The following is a 26,268-nucleotide window of genomic DNA, read 5'->3' on the forward strand; positions in this document are numbered from 1 at the left end:
CAGAATATTTGTGTGTGATTTAATAAAATTTTGTGGTAGGATTCTACACCAGCGCCCAGGACTCTTCTAACAAAATATAACCTAAAAAAGTGTCAGAACTCATTTAGATTTTAGGCTTGTATTTACAACTTACAAATATCATCTTCTACAAATTGTTTCCTTTTTTCAAACACAGCGTTATATCATGGCTAATGAGTTTTTTAAGTTATAGTATAAGACCAATATCTCTATATAGGCACTGATAAGACTTGGATTTTTTCTTTTAAAGTAAACCTAAGTATTCACAACTAAACGGCGCATTACTGTCACCTTTAGTTTATAACCAATAGCACCCATTTTTTATTCTGATTAGCACAACCTATATGATTATAAACTGTGAGCTTGGAAATACGAAACCTATTACAAATACTTCCTTCCTTCGTAAAAACCCTTTTGTAAATCACAGCTTTGAAATAAAAAAGGAATTTCTCCTCACTTCAAACAATCGACATAGAAATCGCATAAAACTGATCGTGGCCTGAATTAGTAAACCCTAGTTCAGTGGTTCTAAACCCTTTTTTCTTTCGTGACCCATTTTTGTTGCAATTCTGCGGCTCAATAATAAAAATAGGCTTAAAAAAAAACAGCAGAAAATATTTGAAACAGTTATTCAACCGTACCATAAAACGAGATGATTCGGGATTTGCGGGTGAAGAGTAGGGCTCCGGAGTCGGAGTCGGACTCGGGAATCGAGGAGTTGGTTTGTATTTTCTGGAGTCGGATTCGGGTAAGAATTTATAAAACTACCCGAGTACGACATGCGCATGCCCAGTACCGAGTTTTAAAACTGATATGGCCGATTGTGAGTGAATGAATTATACGATACCCCGAGTGGATTTCAAAATATCCACGTTATTATAGTTACGTAAATGGGCGGAATATAGGCTGTAGAGTCCGGGCCGGACTCGGGAATTGACCAAATCGTACATTTGACCGGAGTCGGACTCGGTTTAATTTTTTTGGCCGGAGTCGGACTCGAGTTATTTTTAACCAACTCCGCAGCCCTGGTGAAGAGGGGCAAAAAAGGGTTTTATTATAGTATATTTGTTTTAATATACTTTAGTTACACATTGTGTTGTAATAATATTGTATGATTGGGATTCTCCCTAGTTTGACAATTTACAAAATACCTCGATTTAAGAAGATCTAAAGAAATGTTATATTGGCTACTGGTGGCCCCTCAATTCCTCATATTATGCATCGCGGCCTTCCAGAGAGACGAGTGACACGGTTGACAAGCGCGGACTTTTTCCCTTGCTCAACACCCATTCTTTGAAAATGTCGAGTCCTAAAACTCGACATACGTAAACGTGTTAATTAGGGTCGCAAACTAAAAAAAATGTAACAATAAACGTTCAATTCCAATAAAAATAATTTTTGCAAGGATTTTTTTACATACTAATAATTTAATAAATTTTATTGCCATATAGGAAAATACAATCAGAAAAATTCCCAATTAAAGTTGAAACTTTGTGGTGAAACGTTGTGAAAAGTGCGTTGATCTGGCTCACGCAACTCGAAGAATCCCTTTTTTGAGAGACCTTTCAAAATGGTGAGTTAGGAAATGATCGACTCTAATCGGACTTATTTAGTAGTAAATTACATAAATTTTACCTCAAATGGATTGAGGTGATCGTTGTCTAGCAGTGTATGAAATAATATAAATTCGTCACAAGCAGTTTGCGTTCAATTTGCTCCGAAAAGTGACTCCTTGTAATGTTTGGTTAACTTTTCGTTGTAGGTGTCTCGACTCAAGAAAACGAGAAAGCTTCGTGGCCACGTCAGCCACGGGCATGGACGTGTCGGTAAGTGCACAGATAAAAAAGTTGGGCACTGGTCTACAATCCTACCACATCTATGTTAACTGTAACGAAACGTGTTGTCAATAGCAAGATAAGAATAACAGTGCAAGACCCACATAAACGCTAACTTTCACCCTAATCTACCCCAACTACCCCGGACGAAATTGTGGTAGGTTTTTAGACCAGCAAGTTGTTTTGACTTGTATGTATTTTCCAGTTTGGAAACTTTGGATTTTGCGCGGGGGAGACGATTTTGCAGCTTGAAATTGCGAGGCTGTAATATCCTTATTTGTAAAATTTGCACGGCTGAAAATGGAGTACTATAGTGAAAACCATTTGCGCAACAAAAGTTTTGAGCGATTTTTCTCGGCTGGCTCTACCTGATTGCATTCCACTGCCTTCCCGCCGGATATCTTTGGCATGGAATGCTTGCCGAAAACCATGCCAGTGACGTGATTTGGCGTGGAATAAACATTTCTGGCGTGGTTTTTTAACTAGTGAATTTACCAAAACTAATTGTTGTGTTTGGCGTATATATTGTCCTATTTTGACGTAGGGTTTTAACCGAAAAAAAATTGGCGTAAATCTTTGGCGGCCACAAATTATAGAATGCAGTCGGGGGCTGCTAAACGTTGATTTTACACAAAGGCCTTACTTTTCAACCTGGTGTATTTCATTGTGTAGAGATTGCTAAAACTAACGCCAGTGTGACATAACGACAATGTAAACTAAAAGGCAATTAAGTTAAAATTTGGCGAGCACCTAAGGCGTTACTGGAAAAGTATGGAAAGTATAAGATCTAGAACAACCTTTTTTAGAGCAAGAGCCGCATTTCAAACCTAATGTTTGCAAGGAGCCGCATAAAAAACAACAGTAGGCATATAATTAAAAAATATTAAGAAAGCAACAAGAAAACATAAAATATACATTACGCTAGCCAGGCTAACTAATTAACACTGTTTGCCATAGCTTGTCGATCAGGACTAAATATATTGTGACGTAACAAATCACAAAATTATTTTAAAGAGCCGGATGGAAGTACCCGGTAACATTAGTACTTCGTACTCGGGATCCTTGCTGATACAATTCATTAATTCTTCATTTCTCTTACTTACTTTGTTGCAATTCTGCTACTTCTAACTAATTTTTCACTCGGTTAGAGAGCCGCAAAATGTACAGTTGAGAGCCGCGGTTGAGAATCACTGATCTAGAAGGTTCTTTCCAGTGGCTAATTACCACATTTATTTGAACACTAACCAAACGGTTTGTCAATATGTAGGAATTTATTTAATAATAATACTTTACCAAAACGCTCATTTGCACCCAAATAATGTACCCCTTGAAAAAAATGTTTTTGGATTCTAGACCAGTGCCTAATATGGGACTTTAAACTTACAGCTTGACCAAACTTGCACACCCAAAATAGAAAAAGCAAGCAGTTTTTTTAAAGACCTTTTGTTTTTAAACGATGATTTATCAGCGATTTAAAAGCACCATTTTGTGCAGATCTAAGGTTCTGAACTGTCCTATTTCTGTGGGTTTTTCAGAGTGTTAACTGCAAACAATAAATTGACGCTTGGCACAGAGATTTTGTTTTAAATACAACTTACTCTGTACTTAAGCATCACACAGCTTCAAGAAATTATCAAAAGTTTCACATACTTGAAAAACTAACATTAAACAGTTTACTGACTGAAAATAAAAACAGATATGTTTCTTAAGGTTGCATAATCTGTATGAAAATAGATAATTATATAAGGATATGTTATTAATCCGGTTAAATATTATAATAATTGTTTGTGACTATAGGAGGATATTTAAATATACAACATGATTTTGTTGGCCGGGAAAAAAAAACTAATTTACTTCAGGTAAACACCGCAAGCATCCGGGAGGTCGTGGTAAGGCCGGAGGTCAACATCACCACAGAATTAACTACGACAAATAGTAAGTCAACTTGTCATGTCATTAAGTTACATTTCACTGCTTAATTTAAAATGCATTTACTGCTATTGCAAATATTTTTTGAGCTGTCATTAAAACTGACAACGAGGTGTGAAATGGGACAGAAAAAGCTTTTTCTGTAATATTTTTGTATTTTGTGCAGATCTAAGGTTCTGAACTGTCCTATTTCTGTGGGTTTTTCAGAGTGTTAACTGCAAACAATAAATTGACGCTTGGCACAGAGATTTTGTTTTAAATACAACTTACTCTGTACTTAAGCATCACACAGTAAAATAAGTACAGGAAAATTAGAAAAATACATTCATATAGTTTTTTTGGCTATATTTTAAAATACTAAGGGGGTCTTAAGGAAAGACTTTCAAAAATCATCTGTTTAATCAAATTTCAAGATTTTCTCCTTTTTTCAGCCATCCTGGCTACTTTGGTAAAGTTGGAATGCGCCATTTCCATTTGAAGCGCAACCCTCACGCCTGTCCCATCGTAAACCTCGACAAAATCTGGTCGCTTGTGAGCGAACAGACGAGGGAAAACTACAAGGACAGAACAGATGTGGCTCCTGTCATCGACGTTGTCAAAGCTGTAAGTAATCATTCATCAAATTTACAAGTTTTTCTTTTGCAAATGGGCAAAAGGATGTTTCAATGTGGGCTCTGACCCCATACCGATCTTGATAAAGTATGTGCATTACAGTCTTGTTTAAAGGGTAATCTCTAAGAAAAATCATAATTAAAATTTATAGGTTTCCCAATACAAAGCAAATATGACATCAATATCATTTCGAAAATAGTAACATTGTTATTGGATTGGATTTTTCCAGAATGTTGGGAATTGCTCTCGGAAAGTAAATACTTTTACATTGCTGCCTAAGTGTTGCTGTTAGCTTTTCCCCGTAAAGTCTGCAGCGTCAAAATAGGCAAACAAAAACAATTTGGTTGCATTTAAAGCGCAATATCTCTCTGTTCTATTGTGCTTTGCGACTTTAGTGACAAAAATATGTTGAGATTTCGTAAACGGCCCAGTGCAATAAAGTTTGACTTGTATTATAATATCCAATGTTTTAAACACTTCATTTTGAAAAAAAGTCCCAGTCATAAGTTACCCAAGTCAAATTACTGAACAATAACTATAAACCTTAAAATTTCATAAACTCGTCCGATTTGGAAAAATAAGTTAGAGAAAACATTTTGTCAAGACAAAATGTTAAATAAAAACTCTTTAGTTTAAACCCAAGTCCCCTGTCCACAAACATACGTAAAGTCAAGTCTTTTGAAAATAGTAACTTAAGTCACTACAGCACTGATATGGCTTTAATCACCCATAAACTTAACAAGCTTTTATAAAAAAATACATGTTTTTTCAGGGTTACTACAAGGTTCTTGGTAAAGGCCTTCTCCCCAAGCAACCAGTGATCGTCAAAGCTCGCTTCTTCAGCAGGAGAGCAGAGGAAAAGATTAAGGCAGTCGGAGGAACTTGTGTCCTCGTCGCTTAAATACAAACTTTACCCAATATTACTGCTGTGCTAATCTCTTCAGTAAAGCTCAGCTTGTCAGCATTGTGGTTAGGTTCAATTTTAGTGTTTAAGCGTTGAGCTATTTAGCAGCAGATGGTTAACTGGTTAAAAAGCATTTTGACATGCTAGAGAAAAACTAGAAAGCCCGATTGTTTCAAGAAGAACGTAAACTAAATTACGTCTAACGAGATTGAAAAGATTCTGACAATGACATCAAATCAAGTGGTATGTTACAGGTCGGTAGCAGTGGCAAACAAATGTCGTTTTTCATAAAAGCTAAACAAAAAACTTTTCAGGGGTACGATCTATCACGGACGTGGGCAAATACTTTTTTAACAAACCTCTAAAAGGATTATCACGGTTTAAAAAACTTTTAAAGGGTTTAATTATCACCATTTCTGGAAAATTAGCCGTGAGTTGTAATAAACTGTTCAGGGCCGTGAGTGGATTGGGTGGAAGACAGGCTGTCCTGTAGAGTAGGAGCCAGACCTAGGACTCGAACGAAATCGCACACCAACAACTCTGCAGCCCTAAAATTGCTGATCTGACCCACGGACGGCAGTTTGTCCATGTTTGACTGGTCAGGACTCATGACCCTCACCAAAACTGTATTTTTTGACTATTTTTAAAGTAAATACAAAAAATTCTAATTATAAAAATAAGAATCCAATTATGTTTCAAGAATTTGGACCACGTGATAAAGTGGTTTTAGTCCAAGCGTCGTGCACCCTCGAAAATGAAATTTAGGGCAACTTATAGGAATAAAGGCGTTTTTGCAATTTGCGCGAATCGATAATATCTTTAAACACCTGTTTAATGTAAAACTTCAACAGACTAAACGAACTGTGTGGCGTTATTGAGACTACTTTTTAGGACGTCACGTTTAAATGTAGCTTTGTCATCTATAAAAATTTCATGGCTCCGCCCACAATAAAATTTCTAGATCCGCGCCTGGTCAGTCTGCATTGGCTGTCACAAAAATCACATCTCTTCAACTTGTTCGCAGAGATAAACAGAAATCAGAAAACCTTCTCGTCGACAGGTGGGTTAGATATCTTAGTTTACAGACTGTAAACTATGTTTCGACATTCGAAAAAGAAGCAACATTTATTGCAAATATAATGCGGCAAAGAACGTGTTAGTAGAACAACGAACGAAAGGTGCAAGAACGAGAAATCTGTAAAAGGAGGTAAGAAATCAAGCTAAGTTTTATTTCTATTGTTTTCACTTTGAGGTGATTTCTTTTTCACCAACTGCCTCGAAATTACTTTGATTGGTACATTAAGGGCGGTGCTTCGTGCAAGGTCGACGCTGATTGGTCCAGACACGACTCGACTGACAGGTATGTTTACAAGGGCTGGCGGTCTGGAAGGGCCGACGCTGATTGGCTGCGCGGTAACTTGATTGACAGGTGTGGCACTGACTCGTGGAAATTGAACAGATGGAATCCCTTTCTTGAAAACATCAGGCTTTTTTATGCTGCCAGTGGCAAGTGACGTAGTTGCCACTGCCACAAGTGAGCTAACAATAGTCACTGGCGAGGTGGCACCTGTCAGGGAGCTTTCAGGAATTGACGAGTTGGCATTACAGTGCTCGATTCGGCCAGGAGTAACATCTTGGTATACTGGATTCCTGCTGATCATGTCCAATGATTTGACGACAAATAGTTGACGATCGTTACTTTGTCTTCTTTGTGGCGAAGTTGCTTTGCTGGAAGAACCAGCTAAACTCCAAGTTGTATTCGAGCTAGTTCTGGCAAGTGGCAACACGTCAGTGGCACCTGCCAGTTCCTCCTTGACAATTGGCAGCTCGCCACTCGTCGAAAGACTCTTCACAGAAGAAATACAGGGCATTGTCATGGCAACAGGGGCGACGCGCTGAGGGAAGATGTTCTTGGGAACCTTCACCATGGAAACGAGCGCGTCCATGGGCGTCATGGCAACGGGCGTCGTTGCCGTGGAGACGGTTGCCCAGCGCGACCCGAGCGAGTTGTTGGTTGCTATGGTGACAGTTGCTGGGGGGCGGTTACTTGGTGTGGTGAGTATGAGTGGACGGTTGAGTGAGAGCGGTTGTTTGCAGGTGGACAGGACCGGCAATGGTGGGCTCGTTATAACATTACGATCCTTTAAACTCGACTGTGAGGTAACAGGAGCCGGTGTCTTGCCCGCAAGCATCATCGTCGTCATAGCAACCGATGACGTCACACCTGTGGTTGCCACGGTAACGAGTTTGGCGGTGACCTTGGGCGTCGTAACCACCGAAACGCTGGTGAGAGCGTTACCCCTGGCAACCCCTTCTATTCGGTTGCCTAGCAACAAGCCAGTTGCCATGGAGATGTGGTTGGTTGCTATGGAGACGAGGCTTGTTGCCATGGGAAACAGGTTCGTTGTCCTCGAAGTAATAAAAGTAACTTTACTTGGTTTCGGTTCGGTTGCCGTGGCAACAGCGTCCGAAGAAAACCTTGAAATATTTTTCGCTCGGGTATTTCCCGGTGACGTCACCGCTGTGCTTGTTGGCATGGCAACAGTGGGTCGTTGGATTCGTGTTTTTTTATTGTTTCCAGATGCGTCGCTCTCATCGTCTGAACTTGCTTCACGTTTAATGTTTTTCTTGATCGACGAGATTTTTTTCCTCGCTGCGGCTTTCCGCTTCGATGCACACCTTCTCCGCTTGATTGCGTTCTCGATTCGTTTTTGTTCCGGGTTCTGAAGCAAATTGTGGTTAGGTTTTAAAATTTACGAAAAAACTAAATTTGCATACAAACAACGCTATTAACGGTTGGTACAAAAATATTTTATAATGCTTTTCTTAACACAATAATAAGGCTGTGTCACCAACATTTTTCATTTAACTGGACCCTAATCCTGGAGATTGTGGGCTGGATATACATTTTGTGTTACATTTAAAAAAAAATTGATTTTTATTCAATAAAGAAAAAACTTTTGAATAAAAATGATGGCGAGTCTGTCGTTTAGTTAAAAACTTCAGTAAATATTTTTAGTTTTAAACAGTGCAAGGCTGGATTTATTAATTTGATTAAATTATAATTATCATTAAATTAAAAAAAAAACCTATCGAATAGAAACCAGAGGAGTTTTGGCCAGTTGTTTGTAAGTCCAACATTTCAATAAACCAACTGTGTATCATCTTCTTTAGGAAATATGCCACAGGATTAAAGAACTAACTTGGCCATAGTTTGGCATCACTAATTTAGAATAACAAGGTTGAAGCTTAAAACGTACATTGATCATGTAGAAGAACTTCTCCGGAGGTTTCCTCTTGCGAGTGATCCTCTTCCTTCCATCTGGAGTTTGCTCCAAACCTCCTGCATCTTCATCGTTGACGGAATCCTCGTCTGGATCCAAGGAACAATCAGAACACTCCCTGAAAATAGAGGAGTTGGGCGGATAATAATAAGCATTGAATGTAAATGTCAATGCTGTAATGACTTCAGTTCAATTAAGTCACTGTTTTCAAATGAATTGACTAAGTCAAGTAGGTGGATGACTTAAACACTGCCCAAAAATAGAGGCGTCGATGTGATTAATAAGGAGCAACGGCAGTAAACAGCACTGTTGTAATGACTGAGGACGACAACTTGACTTCAGTTCAATTAAGTCACTATTTAAATAACTTCACTCAAGTCTCATAGGCAAAATTAACTGACTTAAGTCAAGTTGGTGGATGACTTGACTTACACTTAAGTCATTTATGCGACTCAACTTAAATTAAAGTGCTTTACTGTCTGAGAATGGAATTTTGTAAGTTAACATTTATTTTTGGATGTCAATGACGTGACTTGAAATAAATTCTATTTAAATTAGTCTTTTTTGACCAACGAATAAAGCACAAATACAACACAATAGTAAAATACGATTTAATAATAACAGAAATTAAAATAATTGCAACAAGTCTATTTTAAAACTGATAATGTGGGTTACACAAAATAACATACCATCTGCAGAACCTGTAAGACCTCGGTACAGACTTCAGAGGTGGATCACAGCAGTGAGTGTGAGTGTATTCCTTACACAGAGAACACAAGAGCATCTTTCCAGTGTTAGAAAAAACGTGGCAGATCTTACAAGGGGCTGTTGGAATGGAAAAAATTTCAATAACAAATTCTGGCAACTTTTCTGATAACGTCTGAAAACTGGTGAGACTATTATTTTGGTTAATTAGAAAATATTTGTGTAAAACTTTCAATCAAAGTAGTACCTTTTATAGAAGAAAAACAAATGTCAAACTCAAATATCTTAGATAATCTTCACTTAAACATTTATAAAGATTATTTAAAAATAATTTTATTGCAAATTTACTGACTTTTACACTTTTAAAGGCCTTTGTATTTATACTTATTTAAATTTAACAGCTAAAACAATCGAAAATGGCATCAATATAATTTTACTGAAAATGTGATAAGGTTTCCTAATTTAATTACCAAATTTACCATTTTTTATTTTAATAGTTAAATAATTTGCTTAATAAAAGATACTTTCCAACAAGTAAATTTTCTGACCTGTGTCTTTTTCAGACGACTTTGCATGAGAGCTAGTGGGTGATTTTGTAGTTTCTGGCGAAGTAACGGCGCTTAATACTTTGGATGAGGTAGAACTGGAAACTTTATCAGGTGTGGAACCCGCAGAATTAGCTGGCACCACAGAAGTAGCACAGGGCGACTGCCTAACTTCCAATTTATGTCCAGTATCAACAATTTCCTTGGGTTTTTGAGCGGAAAAATTTTTGTGCACAAACTTCGCAGATTTAAGTGGAATTTCTGATTTTCTCAAAGCATTTATAACTTTTTGTTTTCCAGGTACAGGTGCGAGTATTTTCTTGTTTCTTCTCACATTATGTGACAACAATATCGGCTTCCTGTGTGTCTTGCTGTTCTGAAGGGTTTCGTTTTGTATCTTAACAACAGGAGTTTGACCTGGATGCTTTTCACTGGTCATTAACTTCCCAAGAGCGGCTAGCAAGTCGGTTTTGGATAAAACTGAGGAGTGGGTGGGCAAAATGAGGCTGTAGTTCTTGCGGGCAAGTTGTTGTGCTGGCATATCAAGCGCTGATTTTACCTGTGTTTTGAAATCGGTGAGTGGAACTGTAAAAGTTTTTGATCTCATCGCTTCTATTGACAAAGATTTTGGGGGAGATCTCGCAGGGGGCTTTGGGGTCAAAATTTCAGTTTCGCGGCTTCTTTTTCGCACCAGTGATTGTAACTTTTCCGCGGCTGAATTTACAGAGCTTTTAATTTTCTCCGATGGGGGCGAGTAATGGGATTTAGTTGTATTTGAAGTTTTAGGAGGAGAAACTTGCGAAGTTTGATGTTTGCGAGAAATCTCTTTTTCTTTGCTTAAACTATGTTTGGGTGAAACATGTTTAGCGCTGCTTGAACTAGAAGTTAAAAAACTTGGGATTGCTCTTCTCGGCGCAGTTTTTACAAACATATTTTCTATCGTTCTTTCTGGTGTTGTCTCAGCTGCAAGATTTTCTCTTCGTTTTTCTGGGGAATTTTGCGGACTTGAAATTCGAGAAACAGCCTTGCTACTCGACGCCGGTGATTCGTTAGCATCAGCGCGTGATTGCTGTTGGCGGCGAAACTTCAGAATCATCGAGCTCAGAGGGTTGGGGTTAGATTCTACTTGCGGATTCTGTAATTTCTTGAGATCTGGAATAAAATCAATTCCATGATAGTAATTGAGATAAGATAGAAAATAAAATTCAATTTTAACAAATTACTCCTTTTGCAAAATGTAAATAGCACCTAATTTGGTTTTCTGGTTGTAAAAATTATGGCGAATGATCGAATCTCAATTCGGCCGAATTAAACAACTTTCTTGAGTCCCGAGTTTGACGCCGATTCTACAGTTTGAATTTCACCCATCCACGTAATCAAAATAGGGTGGCTATTAAGCAATCTACTCATAGGGGTGTCTTTACTTTACCCACCCACATACATGGTTGGAAAAATAATCTATCTTATGCTTTTTGCCATTTTTACAATTTGCGGCCTAAACGGTTCTTACCTTTAATTACTGATAAACTTAAAATTGTTGTTTTATTTTTCTCTCACCGCTTTTCATGGATCTAAAAGTCGCTCTTTGTTTCTTCATTTGTCTCATGATTCGTTGTCGTTGAGAGTGTTTCGTTTTACGGATCGTTCGCGAATAGTAGCTCATCTGAAATATAACATTTGTTCAAAGACAAGCCATTCATATAAATTATATTACTTACAACCCAAACAACCAAGTACCTAAAAAGTGGATAAAAATTAAAAAAAAGATGCAAAAGGCTCAGATCCTATATCTTACAACAACCTAACATTTGTACTTAACAGATGGTAACTTCTGGTTTTAGGATTGCATAACATAACTTGACAGAATCCTTTTTAAATAAGGCAACACAAGACCTAGCTTACACTAATAATAATTAACCAAACTTAATTATGTCTTATGTTTAATTCATTTAAAGCTTACAAAAAGTTCAGTGAAGATAATTGGGACGCCAACGCTTCGCTGTTAAACTTACGCTTAACATTTGGGTGGCCGCGAAAAAAAGTTGAGAAACACTGTTGTGGAATATGCTGTTCAGGTACAGGGTTGTTTGCCCTTGTTTAGGGTTAGTAGTGGGTAATTGGTGGGTATAGAAATTGGGTAAAATTATTAGTGAAGTTAGTGAGGTTTAGGGTAAAGTACAAAGGTTGTATATGCTTGATTCTGACCATTTAGGCATTAGTCCGATGTTGGTCTTACTGCGAAGTATGATTTATTCCGACGTTAATGTTGTTTAAAGTTTGGTTTTACGGCTGGCCAGCCAAAAGATTGAACACTGTTGTAGAATATCTTGGCGAATTATCTTTCACTCAATCTCACCATTCGCTTTTGCTCGAGAATATCGTTGCTCGTAAAAGTTTCGGTCGATTCCAGTTTGTCTGGAGGTCGATGTGACCTTCGTGTGACCCTACGACCTTCAGCTGTGACGTCACTCCCGCGTGTGATGTCATCCGAGTCGGAATCACTAGAGGGCGCACACTCAGAACACTGCCTGGAAAGTTAAAAAAGTTGGAAAATAACAAAAAATAAAAACAACAAAAAGGTTGGAAAACTACTGTTTCTAAGCAAGGCCATTAATCCTTTCCTTAAACCTTTTTTTAACAAAAAGAAAAAAATTTAAACAAAAGAGAAAAAGGTGGCTCACTGTGCTACACAGGCTTAGATGGATTTCGCTGTGCTAATGAATAATGATCGGTAAGCCATAATCGTTGCCCAAAATGCAGCTTCAGAATGGCTAGATCACAATTGTTAACATAGTTGTGTGTGTGTGTCTTTTATTAACAACTGGAGGTAAATAAACTTCAAAATCAACCAAGTAAGGGAAAAACACTCAAATAAAAATTGCCTGTTTCAATTTCTTCTATTTGCTTTTACGAGCAAAGTAATGACGTCATTTGGTATTGAGTCGGATCGTGATAATTTTTGTCCAAAATATCGGGTATCCAGTGGTGTAATGACTTAAGTCAGTGACTTGAATTGAGTGCGCTTAAGTCACTGTTTTAAAATGAGATGACTTGAGTCTTGACATGACTTGAGTCTTTTGGACAAAAGACTTGACTTGAACTTAAGGTATTTTGTAAAATATCGTGAGATTAAATTAAGTCTTTTTCATTAAAATTTATATTAGTTTTTGCACATTAAACAATTTGATTGCTGTATATTATGTTAGTGTTATTTTGTAGTTTACTTGTTGCTTATAAAGTTATAAAGACTAGTTTACAAATTTTAATAGTTTAACATTTTTCTTTAATGCCACTGAGATGACTTTAAATTGACTTGCCTGGGACTGGACGATATTTTTGCAAATGACTTGACTTGGACTGAAGTCATTTCAAAATGACTTGCTGACGCTATCACAAAATGATCGGACATTCCTACTTGAAGTCTCACCACAAACTAAACTTTGATTTCCTCGGCATCTGCGTCAAAGGTGGGTCGAGGCATGCAAGGTGGAACCACTTGAGACAAACTCCACAGTCGACCAGTAGATGCTGGTCGTGGTTGCGCTTGCAAATATCGCACAAGTTCAACAAGGTGTGCGCGCTACGAGGTGACTTGCTGCTTTTCTCTGGGGACTGAAAATCAAAAAGGTAAATTCTAAATTTTTACTAAATTTTAGGATGAATGTTTTGTTTAAATGTATAATTGTTTTATAAAGATAAACAATTTTTTTAATTTAATTTATTTTTTATAGTTTAAAACGTTTTTGTAAAGATATTATATTTTTTAATTTAATTTACTATTTTTCAGTTACTTTTTTTTTTACCGTAACTAATAACAAACTCATAAAATATAACTTAAAATTAAGTTTCATATATTATTGTATTTTATAATTTAGTGGCAAAAAATGTGGCTCTTGTACGTTAAAAGTAACAAAAACAAGCTTTGGTATACTTAATGCATTTAGTTTAAGTTTTCAACAGAATTTAAAATAGGGTTTCATTGAGAAATGAATATATCAAAGTTTAAAAGATACTAGGGTATGTTTATCCTGCTTTGTAGTTTGGGAGACTAAAATAGGACTATCTATATTACATCAAAAATGTGAAAAAAGTTTTTATTTAATTAAAAAATGTGTAAATTCTAGTTTAAACCTTTTCTTTGGATGGCCTTTTTCGAGGAGATTGTTTTAAGAACTTCACGAATGAAGTTGGCATCAGTTGAAGTTTTGTTGGCTGTGAACTAAAAAGAAATATTTTTGTAAAACTAAATTACATCATTGATTTTTTTGCTTTTGATACAAAAAACAAAAATTGTATAATCATGTATTTAATGTTGTACATAAATTCTAACGATTGCATTTGGTAAAAAAACAAAATATTTTTTCAAACACTACTGCGGCCACAAGGTGTAAAGATTACAAAATGGTTAGTAATGAGTCAATTAAAGTATCTCAGCTTAACATTTTTACACTATGAATGGCTTGACTGTTAGATCTAGTTTATCGGTAAATGTTTCCTACAAAAATTTAACGTTATATTTTACTACAAAAATATGATATTCCTGTAAAAGGAAGAAATTACCTATTTTTTGGCAAAAATATTTGGGTTTTAGTATTAGGTCTAATGTGTAATTATACAAATCAAGAGTTGGAATGTTATTTGGATGTTGTTTTGAAATAATTTTGACCATATTCCAGGTATTTAAAAAAATCGAACCATTCTAGAACAAACCTCTTTGATTTTCTATTTTCTTGCGCCCACTTCTTTAGAGAAACGCACATTGAGAAAAGTTGCTGTGATTTATTGAGGTATCCTTGCTCCAACGCTTGCTTAGATTCCAATGCTTTTTGTAACTGTAGAAAAAGTAAAATATCATTTATGCACATTATACTGTTCAGCTAACAAATAACAATTCTTCACAAATGGCTCGCCGGAAGTAAAACACCATTATGCATTGAAAATATACTATTCAATTAAAAAAAATATTTTTTAAATGGCTTTACAGGGACTTAAATCTTCCCAGAATGACTTGGTTAAGACACGACAACAAGCCACACATCAGGAGAGCAACAAAAACCCACCGTTTCACATTCTTCCCTCAGTTGTTGTTATATATTATTTGATTTAAAAAAATTAGGACAAAAGAATAATTAAACTGTTGCTGGTTTAAATTTTTTCTTCTAACTTTCATTTAACACATGGGTTATGTGCAGTAATAATACTTATATAAGGTAATTGCGGGTTTATCAAAAAAAATTAAAAAAAAGTAAAATTGCTCATTGGTCACCAAATTCAAGTCGAAAAACATATGAAAATAGATATATCCTTCCGGCTTATTTTTTTGCCATGATCTTGTATTATATGGGATTTTTTGCAAATATAGAATAAACAACCCACCGTTTCATATTCTTCCCTCAGTTGTTGTTCAGTCTCTGTCAGTTCTTTGTGTTCCTCCTCAGACTGTCGAAGTCGCTCACGTGTTTCATCGATTCTAAGCTCGCGATCAGCGAAGTGTGAAGCAAACTGGGGGGTCAAAGTGGGGGGTACACGCTGGGCCCGACGCACATCGGACGGACGAGGGAAAAATGTAAAGTGGGACTGGGGTAAAAAATAAAAAATAGTTAAATTTAAATTTATTAAAATGTTAACTTCTACCATAACATTTTAAAAGTTTAATAAAACAAGTTTTTTTTAAAAGTTTAGATAACATTAAAGTTTAAAATAATAAGGGTTACCTATTTAAAACATGAAATTAAAAATAAAATTTACCAGTTGGTTAAAACAAATAATATATAACTGCCTTAAACACGTTTTCTTAGTTTCAGTTAAACAAATATTTCTCTGAAATTTTCTAAATCTTTTAAAAGAAAATAGGGTTGTAAAATCTTTATGCGTCTTTTGAAACCAATGAGAAGGATATACATCATTAAATAATATAAATTACCTTTAAAGATGTAAAACCCTTAACAGTTGGACCTGCAGGGGTGTGCAAAACCAAGTTCCAGTAAATTAAAAATCACTATTATTGGTTAATGTTTGGCGTTAACAAATTGTTTAGTTAGCCACAATAACTGAATTGTTTTTCTGCTTGAAACTTACCCGGGTATCGATGTTGAACATCCTCTCGGCCTTCTGGTTCAGTAGTCTCATAGCAGCCGCATTGCTTGTAAGCTGTCTATGAGGGGGATCCCCAATAGGTCGGGGTGGGGGTACGTAGTGGGGTTTGTTATGGTACGCTGTTCTGCTGATGTGCTCCTGTAATGGTTAAAAGATTAAACTACAAACGAACTTATAAAATCAAAAATCAGTTTGTTTGGATGTTATTAGATAAATTTACTTCACTCCTATGAGCGTCATCAGTATCTAAAACCAAACAAAATATAAATCAAGAAGTACACTTAAAACAAAAACTCAACACAAGCATCAAGCACAAACTGATTACGATTTAAATAAGTGTGTACTATTTTGATTTTTATCATTGTTGTGTAACCAGAATCATTTTTTTTCACCATTGAGATTCAGGTAGATTTTGTTATTCGCAAAAATTCTGATGGTACATAAATGTTAAATTTAATCCATTTCAACCATATCATATATATATATAAAATATATATAAACATAAAAAGGTATAAAAACTAATTGCACACTATACAGTATATATTAGTTATATTATATAAAATGGCAGTGTATATCAGTCTAAAAACATCAAAAACAAAACAGAAACTAGAATATATAAATTTTGATGTATTTTACGGTCATTTACAGCCACTAACAGATGGCATAGGTAAGTGGAACATCTTACCCTGGATCCATTGTATTGTGCTGCGCGTAGCTCAATCGTTCCAAACGTTGAAATGTATCTTTTTGTTGCTCGAGTCATGTTTTCTTTAGTCAGGTGAGCAGGGCAGTAGACAAAAAATGGATCGGTGTCACTAAAAATAACCAATTAATAAATTTAGAACCATGAAATAGTTTGGGACACAAATTAAAGTTTGTAGTTACCCCGACACCAATTGGGTGAATGGAATACAACAAAGTAAGTAAACCCATCCTAACAAACTTTGTTTGAGTTTTGCTGGTTTTACTTCGTTCTTTCCACAATAAATTTTATATAGCAGCAGATTGTGAATTATTAAAAATAGTTAAAAAACAAATAAAAAAAATTCTTTAAAAAGTTAAAAATGGCAGCTCTAGTCTATAGGTCAGTGCTTTCTTAACCATTAAAAAAAAAACAGGCGTTTAAAGCGGGCGTAAGAATTTACAGGGACACATGCATTTCTCTTAAATTTTTTGTAAGTTTTTATTACATAGGCACCCTGGTTAAGCCAATAGAAAAAACAAAAAAAATGATAAAAATTAGTATTTTTATTTACTATATAATATCTGTTTGCCTGTAGCGCACCTGGCAACCTTTCTTAGCATCTAGGTTAAAAATTGCTGCTGTAAGTAGTTAAGTGTGATATAAAACAACAACGAACCAGTCCAAATTGTTTTCGTTCTCCGACAGCAATCCATATTTCTGAGCACAAGTGACGTGGAAAAATGACTTGCACAGACCAGCATCACATTTCACACAGATTCCTGGTCGAACAAGTTTAAATTGTAAATTGCTTAACCCGGTTATTGTCGACTGTGTGCCACAAAACACCAGTGTGCATCCCAAGATTCACAAGGGTACTGCGGAACTTTAAGTAATTTAAAAAAATAATCTATTGTATTATAAATAGGCGTGCAAGCATTACTTGAATGCTATCAATTATAAAACCGATGGTATTTAGGTATTAATCTATTGCCCAGTCATAAGTTTTTTTATTTATGTTTGTGTAATACAAGCTAAAAAAGTTCAAGAACCACTTAACGTAGGACTGTGAATTACCATCTAACAAGCTCAAAAATATGATTTTAAATAAACAAACTCTAATTTGAAAAAAACAATCCAGAAAATTATTTTCAACATAGATTTAAATTTAAGGTTTAAATATGAAAATGAATTTTCATATTTCAACTGCAACCTGTAATGTATTACAGTACAAAACATTTAGTTACAATACCTGTCTTAGTCATAAGGCTATCGTCACATAAGCTACATTCCTTCCAACCATATCTTCTGCTGTTAAGGTGTGAAAAGTCGATTAAACCTTGATCGTTAAGCATGTCGTCGCCAAGAACATATCTAGAAACAAATCATGAGTTAAAGAGAATCCTAAAATACACTAATTTTTGGCAACTCAAGTTACTAATTAAAAAAACTAATATTGAAACACTTTCGTAATAAATGGCTTTGATTTTTTAATCACTTTAAATGAACAAAAATTTGACTATTTAAGTGAATATATAGACAATTATATAGTTTTAGGGTCATTATGGCAAAAATAACTTTTCTGTCCAACCTTGCACAGATAACATGGCACCACATTCCAGTTGATGTTTCTCTCAAACAACCTTCAGTCGACGGACAAAACTCACATTCCTACATAAAAGCCAAGTGTAAAACAGTACTTATAGTTGCAATATATCACAACCAGCCACTACATTAATTGGATTTCCATGCAAAACATTTTATTTCCTAATGCATTAGTGTCCAATCTGATGTTTTTTATGGGTGACCAAACTGACTATTTCAGCACCAGTGAGATTTTATAAAATTGGTTTTATTAACTTGTACATTGAAACTTTTTAGACTGGGTGATTTATACACAGACACCAATTTTCCACATCAAATTTAAATAATAAAAAAATAGTTTTAATTACTTAAAAGTAGCATTTATTTGTGTTTAGTTATTTAAGAACATAAACTGAACATAAACTAAAGTTTGTTTAATGTGCAACTCTTGTCATATTGTTACAAATGCAATCTAAAATAATACTATTATTTTCAATAAGGGGTTTATAAAATTTGGTGAATCGTTAAGAATAAAAGATCTTACTTTTGGGCAGTCTCTGTAGCAGGAATCGCAGAACCATGTTTTCTGTTGATGGAATCCTGGGAGAACTTTGTAGCAGCCTGGAATAAAAATAAGGAGGATTTAGCTTAAAAAATATAATTTAAACAAGTAATTGCTAATTGTGTACAAAAATGTTTTAAAAATGCAAAAAATATTTAAAAACTCTTAGTTCGCGAAAATACCTTAAAGTAATATATTTATTTTACACTGATATATTTATTTATTTATTTATTTATTCTTTTAAGTCCAGCCATACACTATGTTTAATTATAAATAGGGCCTGCAAAAGATTGATAAAATACGAATCCTTAATTATTTAATTATAAACAACCATAGCAGACAAAAAGGGAACTAAAATAGGTCCTTACTTTTGTGAACGGTAATTCCACATTTTTGGCAAATCATAACTGGTTCCCTTGGTTTTACATTTAAGCAAATGCAGCAACTTTCTGAAACTGGGTTGGCAATCTTTTTAACCTAAGAAACAAAACAAAAACTTTTGCATGATCCTTTATTAATTACACAAAATGCTTGTGAGAGGTTTTACCAGGGATCTTTGGAGCCGATCCCTTTATGCTAAACTGGTAAAAATGGTCTTTAAAAAACAATTTTTTTTTTAAATGTTGAACTTATTTTATTGATTATGTGGATAAACATGAATACATGCTTTAAATTAGGAGACGGACTCGGGACTCTTCAATATTGCTTTATCTAAAACAAGACACAGTTGGACCTCATTCTGGAAGTTATAGTTTCTTCTGAATAACACAATAAACTTTCAGAATTAAACAATAAACAAATCAAAAAAACTCTCAAGCAACCTCTATCATCAAAAAACAATATAAAATTAGGTAAAATAAGCATTTTACGAAAAAAAAAATTTAACATTAGTAACTAGTTTCTTAAAGGGTCTTTTAAATTTTTTTGGCATGCTCTGTTCAAAATACATAAAACAACTGCACAGTTAGATTGTGGTGGTTTTGATACGACTATAGTTAAAATGAATAAAAAAAGACAAAATTAATGAAAATATACTCACAGTTTTGGACAATGCTTGCCACTGTTTTTGTAGTTTTAGATGACTTTCTGTGAAGTTAGTGCTGTCTCCGCTTTTAATAAAAGTCCTTGCTTTTTTAACCGTGGGAATCTCGTAATCGTGCTTTAGATGGTCAGACTTTGATGTGCTCGGCAGATCTTTAACAAAATTCATAGAATAGGAAAACGCAAACAAACCACACAAAAGTCCAAATTGACATGTCAAAGTTGCATATGAAAAGCATTCTCGGTAAAACTTTTAAAAAAACACATCTTAAAAAATGCTTGAATAGGATTTTTACAATTAAATTAAAAAAAATATGCACTTATGTTAAAAAAACTTTCTTTTAGATTTACTTTTAACAGAAAACAAGTTTACAAGCTATACAGCAGTTTTAAATTACTGTTAAGATTGCATTGTGAAACTATTTTTTGTAAAATTTGTGGTAAATTACATTTTTGAAAATTAAAAAGCTGAAATTCATTTTTTTCAAACAAACCAAATATTTAAAAATGCAAAACAAGGCACTGGATTTTAAATAATCAGTTCTAGTTCAGGTTAAAAAGAAAATTAAAGCTTTATACAAGGTATTCACATGATATTATGAAATTGGAGATAGTTCAGACTCACTTTACCAAATTAAAAATGAATACAGTTGACTGAAGTTACAGAATATGCATTCTGCTTTATTTCACACACAAGAAGTTACAGAATATGCATTCTGCTTTATTTCACACACAAGAAGTTACAGAATATGCATTCTGCTTTATTTCACACACAAGAAGTTACAGAATATGCATTCTGCTTTATTTCACACACAAGAAGTTACAGAATATGCATTCTGCTTTATTTCACACACAAGAAGTTACAGAATATGCATTCTGCTTTATTTCACACACAAGAAGTTACAGAATATGCATTCTGCTTTATTTCACACACAAGAAGTTACAGAATATGCATTCTGCTTTATTTCACACACAAGAAGTTACAGAATATGCATTCTGCTTTATTTCACACACAAGAAGTTACAGAATATGCATTCTGCTTTATTTCACACACAAGAAGTTACAGAATATGCATTCTGCTTTATTTCACACACAAGAAGTTAAAGAATATGCATTCTGCTTTATTTCACACACAAGAAGTTACAGAATATGCATTCTGCTTTATTTAACACACAAGAAGTTAGAGAATATGCATTCTGCTTTATTTAACACACAAGAAGTTAGAGAATATGCATTCTGCTTTATTTCACACACAAGAAGTTAGAGAATATGCATTCTGCTTTATTTAACACACAAGAAGAACAGAACATTTAAGGAAATGTAACACACCAGCAGAAGTTCCAGGTACTTGTGGAGATCTCGTCTGGTTTTGTTCAGTTGTAAAGCCTACACAAGATAAACTCTTTTACTTGGTTTCAAACGTTTGTTTGTAAGGAATCGAGACAATCAATGTAAAAGAAAGATTGGAATTACACCTGACAACATTTTAACTGTACTTGATCTTCATAAAAGTGAGGTGGGCTGGTAAAATTAAATCTGCAGGCCAGATTTGGCCCACGGGCCATAGCTTGGTGCCGCAGCACAACAAAAGAAATGTTAAACAAAAAGATTTTAAACAAGTTTTTTTGATTTTGTATTTGTTTGTATCTTTTGGGGCTTCCAGGTGTGTTTTTAAAGTTTTTGCAAAATATTTAATTCTAAAATTAGTTTCATTTACTAAACCTGTGAATGTTTCGTCTGAAGATTCTTCGTCAGATTCTTTGTCAAAGTTGCTGTTACTTGAATCATCAGAACCTAAATATAAGAAAAAACTATCAGTATGGGGACAATTGAAAGGTATATTAAATAAAAAAAATTACCTCTTTCTTTTTTTTATTGAAACCAAAATAAATTTTGCCTAACTTTTGAAACATTATGCCCAAATATTCAAGTCATTTAAAGGTTGTTTACACTTTTCAGTAACAACTCTTAACCTAAAAAACTTTATTTATACAGCAAAGTACCGCAGTTAATTCAATATGGCACTATTGGTTATTTGAGGGTATTTTGGGGCATAACTGCAATATTATGAGTCCTAATATTCAGTGGTTTCTTTTTGGATGCATAACTGACTATGTTGAAACAAGACATTGATACTACAATAAATATAAAACTTATTTTAGAGCAGAGGCTGGTATGGTCTGAAAGATAAAACCATCCAGGCATCCAGCCCGCCACCTCTTTGACAAGCAACTTAGTATATATATATATATATATATATCAATGGATTACACCAAAAAACAAGTTTTTTTCAATCTTCAGGCTAACACCTATTTTTGAATTCTTTTGAAATCTTGTTAAACAAACTTTCAATTTCAATGGCAATATCCTTGACAAGGGGTCTGCAACCATTCGTATCAAGTGTGCCAGTTTATGAACAATTTTAAAATATCAAATACTCGCATGCCAAACGTTTTTCTATGTTTGGTTTTGCATTGGTAACCAGGGCTGCGAAGTCGGAACAACCCGGAGTCCGACATTGACTAAATGTGCATTTCATCAAGTCTAGTCCCGAGTCCGGTTTAGACTGAACAGCCTGTATTTTACTGATTTACGTAACTAAAATAATATAGCTATTCAGCAATCCACTAAAGTAAAATCTGCTTAGTGTTAATAAGTCACTGGAAATTCAAAGTTTTTTGAACAATTTATTTTTTCTTTAAAACTTTTTAGGTAAAAGTGGGTTGTCGCTTATCTAATATTGCACCTGATTTATCTGATTCACCGGACCCAATCATCTCAAAGTCCTGGTCATCATCCTCATCCTCATCTTCTCCTTCATCTTGGATCAAACGGAGGATGTTTTCCTCCTGGATCTTAATCTTCCTCTTGCCAGGAGCTCGACTCACTAAATATTAAACAAAGTGGAAAAACTACAATTCATAGTAAGGATGTTGGAGATTATCCGATGTGGGCCGATGCTAAATGTCAACTGGTAGAAGTGTTGTACAAGTTATTTTAAAATGACTTAAGTCCAAGTCAAGTCATGAGTAAATAAAAAGCCAAGTCATAATTCAAGCAAGTCAATTCCAAGTCAAGTCTTTGTCATAAAAATATAAATGTTGAAAAATGTTAGACTGTTAAAATTGGTAAACTTGTCTGATTATGATCAATAACTCAAATTGAAAAATAACACAAAATTAAACATATAGCAATAAAAATGTTTCAGTTGCAAAATTAAGATAAATTCGCCAATTTTATAAAAAATGCATATTGAAAACACTTCAAGTCAAGTCATTTTACCCATCAGACTTAAGTCATTTGAAAAAGTGTTAGTGCAAGTTAAGCTGGTAGTATCGGCCCTTATCTGTATATGTTTAACAGGATGGTATCGTTCCCAATCTGATACCAAATGAATATGAATCTATCTCTAACAATTGTACTTTGACCTGATAAAGCCGGGTTGCGCAAAAGCTTGTCAAGATTTTAATACAATTCATTAAAGATTGCAACCTCATTTCAAATTAATATGGAATTTCGGCCATGATTTGGAATCAAATTTAGCAACTTCTACTATGAAAGGTAAATTTATGAAAAATAGTAGGTTGACATCTGGACATGGCTAAACTTCCTAAAAACAAAATTTGGGTCTAATTAACATTTATGTTTCAATTAGAGTTTTTGTGCTTGTTTAGGCATAGTAATAGGGTGATTTGGTATTGGATTGGGTCACGATTTTTTTCACTGCAATTACTAGTAGTGTTGCAAAATGTGTCATATTTTTCAGGCTGGTTTGTAGCTATTCTCACATTTTGTTCTTGATACTGTGCATTTGTAAAACAGCGATATGCAAATTTTAGTTGTACATTTATCTATACCAGTGCTCTTCAACCGGTGTGCACGGTGCACCCTGGTGTGCATCAAAATATGCATTGGGTGAACCACTACGAAAAGGTATACAAGGGTGCATCACAAACTTTTATTGAACCATTAATATTTGACATTCAGGATATTAGAAAAAATATGAAGGTTGTAACTAATGTATAAAAATGCAGTTTTATGACATTTAGTAGTACTCGCAGGCAGCCTGCAGCCATAATCAAACTCTCACCGACAGTGTTTAAAACTTCGGCAGCTCCGCTCGGTTTAATTGACATGATGATATTGATATGCATAGTGACGTTTCATATCGTTTTTTACCTCAGTTTACCTTTTAAGTAAACAGTGTTCATGAGTTTGTCTCAAAAACTTTAAGGGTTCACCAAACTAAAAAAGGTTGTAGAGCCCTGATCTATACAATGCTGGTTACCAATTTGAATAGACATCGGTTTCCTAAATGTACACATTTGTCAAACTAATTTTCACTTACCCATTGATTTGTACATAAAGCTCATTGTCAATTATTTTCTTAGTCTTTTGCAACAATTAGAATCCAGATTACATACGTCCGTTAATTATGATGTGTTCTTCTGTTGATAATTATCATTTCTGCAATTTTAGGTGTCTACATCTTGCAAACGTAACAAATAAATATAACATGATTACAAACATAAAAACATGTTAAAAACTATACAGAATAATAATGAATAATGAACACACACACAATATGTTCAGCATTTGCGGTAATATCTAAAGTGGATTTATCTAGAATACATTAAATTCGACCACCAAAATGATTAAACCTTATATGCAATAATTTATATTACAGTATTAGATTAAACTCATTGGAATAAGATCTAAACAACACCTAACAATATAGGAAAAGTGTTTTGGTACTAACATATGTGTGCCCTAGATTGAACAGCGGTGTTGGTGCTCCACTTTATGGCATGCTTGGGGTCATTGGTGGGTGGACGGGGTTATAAACTGGGTAAGGGTAACAATTATAAGGGAAGTTTTGTGATAAAGGCAAGGCTTGGGTTTGGGGTTAGGTAAAAGGTTCCCTGGATGATTTTTGGCAATTTAGGTCTTATTCAGACTATTGGGCATTATTTTAATTCAGGTCTCATTGTGACTATACATATTAGGGCCGGGTGAGGGGATCCATTTTTGCAGGTTAAAATTGCGCGGCTGGGATAACGTTAATTGGAAAAATTTGCACAACTAAAAATAAAGTACTACACTGCAAAATATTAGCACGACGAAGTTTTGCGCGTTTAAGCGATTTTCGCGCGGCCCCACATTTTACGACGATTTTACACGAAATACGCGGCTGAAAGTTAAGGATTAATCCCTCGCGTAGGTCTAACCATTCAACCTGGGAACAGCGCCGACAGTCCTATTTGTGTCTCACGTTTTATTCCGACGAATCGCCGATGTTTTCATTCTAATTTCGTTCTTATTGCTGGAGTTCAATGAACAAGTGACAATTCTCGTAATAATTTGCAATCGCATTCTTTTAAACACTGATACTAAGGTTTTCCAAAAAATGCAAATTTAATTTATCTGAATTAAATTAAAAACCCGCGCTACACTTTCACAAAATGTAAACAACGAAGAACATTTCTGTGCGATGAGTTTTTCAAAACGGTGCGTCAGATTTGATTTCTATGTTACCAATGCAATCAACAATTTATAGTTTTAAAAATCTTTATATCTCGCAATTTTACCAAAATATTATTCATATTTCTCTATTACTGTTTTATAAATCAGAGTTATTATTTTATTTATTCGATATGCAACTCCAGACTGTATAGTTCCAACACCAAAATACATCGTTTCTAAAACTGTGGTATTTAACCTTTTTAGATTGCGGGCTATTTTTATTATTCAATACCGCTACGTACCACCTGCTATAAAAGAACGTATTTTGCCCAAACATAGGTGACAAGAACAACACACAAGGAATCAATACAAATTATAAGACACTTCTATATTGTTAAATAGCACAGATTGTAGGCCAATTTAACAAAGGGACGAAAAACCGCTACTATTGCGTTTTCCAAACGCCACAAAACACGGCTTTGCGTAGCCTGCATCCAGTGATATGTTTCTCAAGTTGATAATCACTTTGTTAAGTTTACTATGAACTAGTCATTTTGAATTGAATTATGTCGAAGTAAAATGATTTTAAAATACAGTCCTAGTTTAAATAAAAATGTTATTTTTAAATAAATAACAAGTTATGTCTAGTCCAAGTCATCAGTTGATCAAGTAAAGTCATTATCAGAGCAAGTCGGCTCCACGTCAAGTCTTTGTCAAAAAATAAAAAGGTAAACTTTTAAAAGTGGTAAACCCGGCCGATTTGAGCATTTACTGCAATAAAAATTAACCAAGGCGCAACATATAGCAAGCAAATTGTTTGAGGTGAAAAAATTAGGATAAATTACGCAATTTTATTTTAAAAATGCCTAATGAAAACACTTTAATTTAACTTAAGTCATTTGACTAATTGACTTCAGTTCAAGTCAAGTAATTTACCCAAAAGACTGAATGAAGACAAGTCTTCAAATGCAGAAACTGATACTGCAATAGCATTGCATTTGCTATCTT

General features: G+C 34.6%; 2 protein-coding genes and 1 non-coding gene across 3 annotated transcripts; 2 read left to right on the top strand and 1 right to left on the bottom strand.

The window, feature by feature from the left end:
• The first annotated feature begins 1,506 nt into the window (after window positions 1-1,506).
• LOC146170470 (large ribosomal subunit protein uL15-like) lies at window positions 1,507-5,314 on the top strand. Its single transcript, XM_083381146.1, has 5 exons — window positions 1,507-1,591; window positions 1,781-1,844; window positions 3,713-3,788; window positions 4,214-4,385; window positions 5,167-5,314. The coding sequence occupies exons 1-5, from the start codon at window positions 1,589-1,591 to the stop codon at window positions 5,293-5,295; spliced, it is 444 nt and encodes a 147-aa protein (XP_083237272.1). The 5' UTR covers window positions 1,507-1,588; the 3' UTR covers window positions 5,296-5,314.
• Window positions 4,667-4,797, top strand: LOC146170471 (small nucleolar RNA SNORA13). Its single transcript, XR_014501356.1, has one exon. It is a non-coding gene; the product is annotated as a small nucleolar RNA SNORA13 (small nucleolar RNA).
• Window positions 5,315-6,485: 1,171 nt separating the features above from the next.
• On the bottom strand, window positions 6,486-24,283 carry LOC146170472 (uncharacterized). The gene is made up of 22 exons (XM_083388710.1): window positions 24,146-24,283; window positions 22,544-22,684; window positions 21,520-21,591; window positions 21,127-21,183; window positions 19,796-19,950; window positions 19,125-19,233; window positions 18,739-18,815; window positions 18,202-18,281; window positions 17,863-17,984; window positions 17,290-17,392; window positions 16,614-16,743; window positions 15,911-16,066; window positions 15,209-15,409; window positions 14,543-14,664; window positions 13,964-14,051; window positions 13,260-13,444; window positions 12,189-12,360; window positions 11,390-11,495; window positions 9,836-10,984; window positions 9,272-9,407; window positions 8,559-8,700; window positions 6,486-8,021 (listed from the first exon to the last, which is right to left on the bottom strand). The coding sequence occupies exons 1-22, from the start codon at window positions 24,168-24,170 to the stop codon at window positions 6,519-6,521; spliced, it is 5,031 nt and encodes a 1,676-aa protein (XP_083244836.1). The 5' UTR covers window positions 24,171-24,283; the 3' UTR covers window positions 6,486-6,518.
• Window positions 24,284-26,268: the final 1,985 nt, after the last annotated feature.

The sequence above is a fragment of the Ascidiella aspersa genome, chromosome 1 (genome assembly GCF_963924565.1).
Source record: "Ascidiella aspersa chromosome 1, kaAscAspe10.2, whole genome shotgun sequence".
In the NCBI taxonomy this organism is placed as follows: Eukaryota; Metazoa; Chordata; class Ascidiacea; order Phlebobranchia; family Ascidiidae; genus Ascidiella; species Ascidiella aspersa.

Bases quoted from the DNA above. Each gene is read 5' to 3' on its own strand.
- LOC146170470 (XM_083381146.1), top strand. The intron at 1,845-3,712 runs GTAAGTGCACAG...AATTTACTTCAG, and splicing joins CCACGGGCATGGACGTGTCG to GTAAACACCGCAAGCATCCG. The intron at 4,386-5,166 runs GTAAGTAATCAT...ATGTTTTTTCAG, and splicing joins TCATCGACGTTGTCAAAGCT to GGTTACTACAAGGTTCTTGG.
- LOC146170472 (XM_083388710.1), bottom strand. From the start codon at position 24,170: ATGAGCTTTATGTACAAATCAATGG. The intron at 17,393-17,862 runs GTATTGTAACTA...TTGTTCGACCAG, and splicing joins TAGCCTTATGACTAAGACAG to GAATCTGTGTGAAATGTGAT. The intron at 11,496-12,188 runs GTGAGATTGAGT...GTTATATTTCAG, and splicing joins TTCTCGAGCAAAAGCGAATG to ATGAGCTACTATTCGCGAAC.